At 37.8% G+C, this 9,278-nt stretch overlaps 2 protein-coding genes across 2 annotated transcripts; both read right to left on the bottom strand.

The window, feature by feature from the left end:
- Positions 1-623: 623 nt before the first annotated feature.
- Positions 624-1,802, bottom strand: LOC138865521 (uncharacterized). Its single transcript, XM_070136207.1, has 3 exons — positions 1,775-1,802; positions 1,135-1,332; positions 624-1,060 (listed from the first exon to the last, which is right to left on the bottom strand). The coding sequence occupies exons 1-3, from the start codon at positions 1,800-1,802 to the stop codon at positions 624-626; spliced, it is 663 nt and encodes a 220-aa protein (XP_069992308.1).
- A 4,711-nt stretch (positions 1,803-6,513) lies between these two features.
- On the bottom strand, positions 6,514-7,814 carry LOC138865520 (piggyBac transposable element-derived protein 4-like). Its single transcript, XM_070136206.1, has 3 exons — positions 7,780-7,814; positions 6,780-7,349; positions 6,514-6,721 (listed from the first exon to the last, which is right to left on the bottom strand). Exons 1-3 carry the CDS (start codon positions 7,812-7,814, stop codon positions 6,514-6,516), a joined length of 813 nt encoding a protein of 270 aa, XP_069992307.1.
- Between the last annotated feature and the right edge of the window lie 1,464 nt (positions 7,815-9,278).

The following is a 9,278-nucleotide window of genomic DNA, read 5'->3' as shown; positions in this document are numbered from 1 at the left end:
GGTTCGGTTGACTCGAACATGCTGTCCAAACGGGTTGAGGTAAACCAAATAAACACTTACTCCTCATACGCACACCATACACACATACGCACAACCAAAAGAAAATATAGTGAAATAACCATCATAACACTATAAAACCATTGATAATGATAATAAGGAGGAAAGATCTGATGTGTTAATAAAAGAATTTTGAAAGGAAAGACGGATAAATAAACCATAAATCTAATCCCAATGTCGTTTATCAAAAAGACGTTTGCTGATGGATTTCATTACAAACTAAATCAATTAACTTCTCCATCAAGAGTATTTTAGCAACTCAGAAAGACCTTTAAAGTGCCTCGATACTCATCAATAAAATGCCAATCAAAATGCATTCAGCGTTGTGCAAAATTCATCAGTCATCTGCTCTGTCTTAATTGCGTTTCCAGGTGGGACTTCCTCTGAACGAATAGCACTGGCATATATCGATAGCCGATGGATTAATTGACGGGGTTTATGAAGATGATGTGAGCCATAATTATTTTTACGCTTATATAAGCATGCATACAGTGTTTATCTGTTTATATAGGTCTTTGCGTGCCATATCAGAGTCTGACGTTGGCGACCATGTTCTTAAAACCATCTCAGTTTTCGCGTGCTAACCGTGGCAATTCCGTCGTTTTCGTTCCTGCTACCATCGCCAGACCCTGAAAGAAATCTTGCCTCTGTCTTCCTCGGCTCCTACATCCCTCCACTCTGCCTTCCAAACTCAGTTTCTCGATTGAATCTTCTCTGGTGATGTTCCCGACGAATCTCAGTTGTCTTTGACGAATAGTTTTTAACAAGTTCCTCTCCTCTCCAACCATTTCCAGAACTTCTTTGTTTGTTTTCTTCTCTATCCACGAAATTTTCTTCATGCGACGGTAAATCCACATTTCCATAGCTTCTAACCGACTTTCGTCTTGCTTGCTTAAGGTCCATGATTCACATCCGTACGTTAGGATGGACCAGATATAACACTTCATCATTCTCTTTTTTGTTTCAGTTCCCAGCTTTTTGTTGGTGAATGTACTTGACATGCCTGTAAAGGACTTTTTTCCAAAACTATCCGCGTTTTGATGTCTGAGCTGCATCTGCAGTCTTGAGTGAGAATACTTCCAAGATAGCTGAAGTTTTCAACTTGTTGTAGTTCTCCATCATCGAGAGTGCTCTTACATTTCGGAGGTATCTTGTTTTTCGAGAACACCATTAGCTTTGTTTTCTTCTTGTTTATATTCAGGTCTCTAGTTTCACTTTCTTCTTTTAAAATATATAGGAGACTTTCCAAGTCAGCTTTGCTTCTAGCCAAGAGCACTGTGGTGTCGAGAGCATCTCTAATGTTTTGGATACTCACACCATTTATAGTAAATTTCAGGTGATCTGTTTTTTGTTTAACTTTTATATAGGTAGCTCACCCTAACTCAATCTCTCTCTATCTACCTATCTTTATGTATATTCATAATTGTGTACATAAATGTATATCTACTTTATATATATATATATATATATATATATATATATATATATATATATATATATTTGTGTATATATATGTATATATATATATATTGTGTACACACACACACACACACACAAACACACACACACACACACACACACACATATATTTATATAAATACTGTATATATATATATTTATATATATTGTGTATATATATATATATATATATATATATATATATATATATATATATATACATACACATATGAAAACCCAACGTGAATATAATACAAACTTCTCATGCGAAAATCAAGGTTTCTCATGAGGCAAAAGTGAGTGCAAAGACAACAAAAGAAGTCCATAAATTCCCATTCCCGAAGACACGCAGCAACTCAGCCATTCCCAGCGATGCAATAACAAACGCCTTCTTTCCAAAAGCCAAAAATGTCACACAATATGTTAAGAGCAAATGGTATTATCCGCCATTCTGGGAGCACCAAATAATAATCCTTTCATGGAGACAAGCAAGATTAATATATCCCCTTGGTGTTTCCAGAAAAGACGCAGATTAAAAAGCTAAGAGGGACCTGTATCCTGAAATGGCCTAAAGCACCCGAGGGAAAGCCGGGCTTGACTCGGGGTAAAATAATCTCTGAAATAACAGTGATAAAGAAATGTCAGCTTCGAGGTTCCCGTGTGGACCTTTTGCGCAGGCATTTATGTGCTTGGGATTTGAGTTCCTCTTTGGGGAAATTTAACCATTATAGGATTGTTAAATAAAAGAAAGAAAGAAAGAAAAAGATCGCTGGAAGCGCGAGCATCCCACATTACGTACATCTTATACGTGATGTGTTTATGTGTGTTTATTTGTTAGTGTGTGTACATGCGCACTGCTTGTAATGTCATTCATTAAAAGTAAAATGGGGAAATGTACTTTTGACAAATCCTTTCACTTCATCATTAAGACGTTTCTAGAAAGGGAAGTAAAAGAAACCACATTAATATTTGGCACATTAGGGTCATGTGTCAAAAACGCATCAAAGCCATTTTACCTTTAAAACTGCTGAGGTTCAAGTAGTTTTACCCTTTTTTTTTAATGAAAAAGGCATTGACTAGATAACACTCTTACAAAATTCATCCACAGTAACGAGAGATGATAGTTAGATATTCTACAATGTATGGCCCGTCATGTCACACCTCGGTGGTAGCGCGAGCATTCCACAAGTATGCATTATCGAGATATTTTCCCAGTATGTGATGTGTGTATGTTTGTGTGTGTACGTGCTTTCGATAGTGAGTGAGCGGCCTGTAATGTCATTCAATAAATATAATATGGGAAGATGTAGCTTTGACAAAATCTTTCATTTCATTATTAAGATGTTTCAACGAAAAGTGGAAGGCTGTAGATCACATTTTTGAACTCATTCCAAGCGATAAGAAAGTAAAATAAACCACATTGACATCAGTTAGGGTAGATAACATGTGTCAGATATGCCTCACATAAGCCTTTTTTTCTTTTCAAACTGCCGAAATTAAATTAGATTTACCTTTTTAAATTATTTTATATATTTATTTATTTTTATGAAAAAGCAGCAATGACCACTAAGTAATCATAAACCATTCGTTCACACTAACGAGAAATGATAACCAGATATTCTTCGGTATAAGATCCCTTCCGTTCCGCCTTTATCTCGCAGATTTTTACTATTGATTTTTATGCGTTAGTACCTCGTAACATTTCACTTATGACCTGTATTCCCGGCGCTCCAGGATAGAGCAGAGCGACAACAAAGATTAGGCTGAGCACTTCGAACTACTTAGAGGGTTACAAATAATACATTTCTTTGTTGGAATAGCCATATATCTCGTTTTTTTCTGATGCAGATTTGGAGAGGTTGAAAATTAAAGGCGGATATCATGAAATCTTCCAAGAATTGTTTTAATGGCTTTCGATAGGAGAGAGACGTCGATAAAGGAAGTAGAATTGATTGAGGACGATGAAGGTAACGTGATAAGAAGGGACACATCGCAATGGGACAGACTGAAGTGGGTCGTCGAAAGGATGACGGTTATCTTTCATTAACGAAAAGGTAATTTCTTCACCAAGATACTGTTTCAGTCACGTGGATATTTCTCTCTCTGTCTATATATACACATATGTATATGTGTGTGTGACTCTGTGTGTGTTCACCATATGAGCGATGAATATGAAAAATACTTCGGGAGTACAATGCAGCTTTCTCACGCCCAAACTAAGGTTTCTCATGAGGCAAAAGTGAGTGCAAAGACAACAGCAGAAGTCCATAAATTCCCATTCCCGAAGACACGCAGCAACTCAGCCATTCCCAGCGATGCAATAACAAACGCCTTATTTCCAAAAGCCAAAAATGTCACACAATATGTTAAGAGCAAATGGTATTATCCGCCATTCTGGGAGCACCAAATAATAATCCTTTCATGGAGACAAGCAAGATTAATATATCCCCTTGGTGTTTCCAGAAAAGACGCAGATTAAAAAGCTAAGAGGGACCTGTATCCTGAAATGGCCTAAAGCACCCTAGGGAAAGCCGGGCTTGACTCGGGGTAAAATAATCTCTGAAATAACAGTGATAAAGAAATGTCAGCTTTGAGGTTCGCGTGTGGACTTTTTGCGCAGGCATTTATGTGCTTGGGATTTGCGTTCCTCTTTGGGGAAATTTAACCATTGTAGGATTGCTAAGAAAAAAAGAAAAAAAATAAAGATCGGTGGAGGTGCGTAATGTGTTTGTGTGTGTTTATTTGTTAGTGTGTGTACATAAGCACTGCTTGTATTATCATTGATTAAAAGCAAATTGGGGAAATGTACCTATGACAAATTCTTTCACTTCGTCATTAAGACGTTTCTAGAAATAAAGGGAAGTAAAAGAATCCACATTATTTCTTGACACATAGGGTCATGTGTCAAAAATGTATCACATTAGCCATTTTCTTCCATTAAAACTGCTGAAGTTCAAGTAGTTTTACCCTTTTTTGTTTATATGAAGAAAGGCAATGACGAGTTAGTACTCATATAATATTCATCAACAGTAACGAGAGATGATAGATATTCTTCAGTGTATGGCCCGTCATGTCACACCTCGGTGGTAGCGCGAGCACTCCATAAGTATGCATTATCGAGATATTTTCCCAGTATGTGATGTGTGTGTGTTTGTGTGTACGTGCTTTCGTTAGGGTGTGTGCGTGCCTGTAATGTCATTCAATAGATGTAAAATGGGAAAATGCAGCTTTGGCAAAATCTTTCATTTCATCATGATGTTTCCACGAAAAGGGGAAGGCTGTACATTACATTTTTTCAACTAATTCCAAGCGCTAAAATAGTAAAAATAAACCACATTAACATCAATTGGGGTAAAAAAAAACAATAATAATAAATAAAAAACATGTCAAATATGCCTCACACCATCCATTTCTTTGGCTGCTGAATTTCAAGTAGATTTAACTTTTTTTGTTTATGTGTAAAAACAGAAATGAGTACGCAATCATACACCATTCATTCACAGTAACGAGAAATGATAAGTAGATATTCTTCTGTATAAGGTCCCTTCCATTACGCCTTTATCTCGCAAATTTTACTGTTGATTTTTATGCCTTAGTACCTCGTAACATTTCACTTATGATCTGTATACCCGGCGCTCTACGATAGGGCAGAGCGACAACAATTAGGCTGAGCACTTCGAACTACTTAAAGGGTTTCAAATAATACATTTCTTTGTTGGAATAATCTCATATCTCGTTTTCCGATGCAGGAGATTTGGAAAGATTGAAATTCAAAGGCGGATATTACGAAATCTTCCAAGAATTGTTTTAATGGGTTTCGACGGAAGACCATTACCCTATGGCGCGCGACCGCTCACGCGCAATACCAGCATTCCTTGCCTTTTCTTTGTATTACTAAGATTTTATTATTATTATCATTATTATTATTTTCGAAGTTATATATTTGCTATTTTTTCCTATGTTAAGTATGTATGAGTTTTTTTCGTAGTATGGACTCCACAATTGATAATTATTCGCCTTTACTCTGAATAAAGTAAGCAGTTTGATGTATGATCGTGTTTATAACCATAGTTTTTTTTTTTTTTTTTTTTTTTTTGAATTTCGTTATTCATTTTTTTAGGTTATATCAACTATCCTAGTTTTCACACGAGGTCTATATTATTACTTCATGAGCAAGATATAGCTTTCAATTTCTCTTCTCAGTGTAGTTTTATAAGTACGCGATCACATTATATACGTAATACACATACATTTTTAGTTTTTAATTCCTGTTGTAAGTTATTTTGGGGAGTCGTATTTGTTCAATATCATTGGATCAAGCTCTGTAAAGAAGCTTTCTTTTTCTTTTCTTTTCCCATCTTTTCAAAGTAAGTTTCAATATTTTATGTTATATAAAGATTATTTTATTGTATTCATTTCATATTGGTGTGTAAAGAAATAGTGTGGTATATGAGGATATAGAAAGTTTTCTTTACGTTTCGTATTTTATTTACTGAAGTAAATTATTTACAATATGTACAAGGTCGTGGCGTGAGGATCACCTAGACGTAGATGCGTTCATAGTGTGATATTCCTCAAAGCAGGAAGTCCAACAGAGAGGAACATCACACCCTGAACACATCTTGGTCATCCTCACGCCACGAGTGTAGTACAGTCTGCACCTTCGGTATCTGCCGTGAGGTGTTGATATCTGGCAGTGGATACCCTGAAGAACCGGAGCTGGGGGTGGAGAGCGGGAGCGGGACCGTGACCAGACCTCTCTACCATGGCGACTCCCCAGCTGCATGGGATCTGCTGCAAGCTTCTTCCTGAAGATCAGCTGAGTCAATCGCCCTCCGAGCACCTTGTGCAACGACAAGGCTTTGACGACTGCCATGTCAAAAAGGTTGAACAAAACCTTTTTAGACCACTTGAGGGAATTCCGAGTGCTCGGGTACGATACAACCAGCTGATCACTGGTATCGACCCCCTTCATCCCATAGTTGTAGTCTGCGACTACTAGGGTTTGATCCTCTCAAACCCTCTGCGGGACCGGGTGGCGACCATCTCGCTTTTGTGGATAGTCGACAGCAACGTCACTTCACGCCTGTCGCGCCATTGCATGCACAACATGCCTGTAGGCGTGCTGCGACTGTCCATATCTCCGCGGGCTTTTACCTGTAGATCAGTGGGCACGTACTGTGCCAACCACGTTCGTGCCCCTGCTCTGCAGGCAATGAAAAAGGGTAAGGGACGTATACTAATTATCGGTCTATAAGTCATACCCTTTTTCAAATAAGCCCGTGGCGCCCATCAAGTGGAGAATGGCAGCCCTTTGTGATGCGGGTATGTCGCCTCTGTCCTTGCCAGTGTAAATTTCGAAGGCACATATGTAGCCGTTGTTCGGACCTTCACTGATCGCGAGCTTATAAACCTTCACCCCGAAGCGCGAGCGCTTGTTGGGGTTGAAGGTCACGGCTGCAAAGCGCCCCCGAAATTTCCAGAGACTCTCGTCGACCGTAATCCTCCTGGGATGAGTATAAACCGACGAGAACTGAGGCTGGAGAGTTTCGATAACTGGCCGCAACTTCCACAGGCGGTCATCGGGATGACTCCCCTCGTTGTCCGCCATGTGGAGGTAGCGGCTCAGCTGATCGAAACGATCCCGCGTCATAGTCACTAGGAACAAGGGACTGTGGTAGAAAAGATCGGTCGACCAGTAACTCCTCTGCTCGGGCTTAGGATTCAACCCTATGGCCATCCTGAGGGCGATGAAGACCCTAAGCTCTGAGGCAGAGGTGTCTACCCAGTCCTTCGTATGAGAATACCTGGGCGCTGGCCTTTGACGGTGGTACCTGGAAAGATAGAAGTACAAAAATTAGTCATTGTACACAATCTAATCATTAAATATTAACATAATATATATATATATATATATATATATATATATATATATATATATATATATATATGCTTGTAATGTCATTGATTAAAAGTAAAATGGGGAATTCCTTTGACTAATTCTTTCACTTCGTCATTAAGCCGTTTCTAGAAATAAAGGGAAGTAAGAGATTCCACATTAATTCTTGACACATAGGGTCATGTGTCAAAAATGTATCACATTATCCATTTTCTTCCATTAAAACTGCTGAAGTTCAAGTAGTTTTACCCTTTTTTGTTTATATGAAGAAAGGCAATGACGAGTTAGTACTCTTATAATATTCATCAACAGTAACGAGAGATGATAGTTAGATATTCTTCAGTGTATGGCCCGTCATGTCACACCTCGGTGCGAGCGCGAGCATTCCACAAGTATGCATTTTTGAGATGTTTTCCCAGTATGTGATGTGTGTGTGTTTGTGTGTACGTGCTTTCGTTAGGGTGTGTGCGTGCCTGTAATCATTCAATAGATGTAAAATGGAAAAATGCAGCTTTGGCAAAATCTTTCATTTCATCATGTTTCCACGAAAAGGGGAAGGCTGTACATTACATTTTTCTTAACTCATTCCAAGCGCTAAAAAAGTAAAATAAACCACATTAACGTCAATTGGGGTAAAAAAAAAAAAAAAAAAAAAAGGTCAGATATCCCTCACATAAGCTGCTGCTGAATTTCAAGTAGATTTACCTTTTTTTGTCTATGTGTAAAAACGGAAATGAGTACGCAATCATACACCATTCATTCACAGTAACGAGAGATGATAACCAGATATCTTCTGTATAAGATCCCTTCCATTACGCTTCTATCTCGGAAATTTTACTGTTGATTTTTATGCCTTAGTACCTCGTAACATTTCACTTATGACCTGTATTCCCGGCGCTCCAGGATAGAGCAGAGCGACAACGATTAGGCTGAGCACTTGGAGCTACTTAGATGGTTTCAAATAATACATTTCTTTGTTGGAATAGTCCCATATCTCGTTTTCCGATGCAGGAGATTTGGAGAGATTGGAAACTAAAGGCGGACATCACGAAATCTTCCAAGAATTGTGTTAATGGGTTTCGACGGAAGACTAACCCATTGCCGACGGGTCATTTTCCGATACGCGAGACCCTTTCCCCGGGCAGTGTTCGCAGCGGCCTGGGCCTCGCTGCCGGGGACCCGTGCCATTACCCTGTGGCGCGCGACCGCGCACGCGCAATAGCAGCATTCCTTGCCTTTTCTTTGTATTATTAAGAAATTATTTTTATTATTTTTATTATTATTTTCTAAGGTATATGTTTGCTATACTTTCCTATAAGTCAAGTATGTATGACAGTTTTTTCGTAGTATGGACTCCATAATTTATAATTATTCGCCTTTACTCTGAATAATGGAATCAGTTTGATGTATGATCGTGTTTATAACCATAGTTTTTTTTTTTGTTGAATTTCGTTATTCATTTTTTTAGGTTATATCAACTATCCTAGTTTTCACACGAGGTCTATATTATTACTTCATGAGCAAGATATAGCTTTCAATTTCTCTTCTCAGTGTAGTTTTATAAGTACGTGATCACATCATATACGTAATACACATATATTTTATTTTTTTTTATTCCTGTTGTAAGTTATTTTGGGGAGTCGTATTTGTTCAATATCATTGGATCAAGCTCTGTAAAGAAGCTTTCTTTTTTTCTTTTACCATCTTTTCTTCATTCTTTTTAAAGTAAGTTTCAATATTTTATGTTATATCAAGATTATTTTCTTGTATTCATTTCATATTGGTGTGTAAAGAAATAGTGTGGTATATGAGGATATAGAACTTTTTTTTACGTTTCGTATATTATTTACTGAAGTAAATTATT

Source organism: Penaeus vannamei, chromosome 21 (genome assembly GCF_042767895.1).
Source record: "Penaeus vannamei isolate JL-2024 chromosome 21, ASM4276789v1, whole genome shotgun sequence".
Classification (NCBI taxonomy): Eukaryota; Metazoa; Arthropoda; class Malacostraca; order Decapoda; family Penaeidae; genus Penaeus; species Penaeus vannamei.
This window is presented reverse-complemented; position numbering and strand designations above follow the sequence as displayed.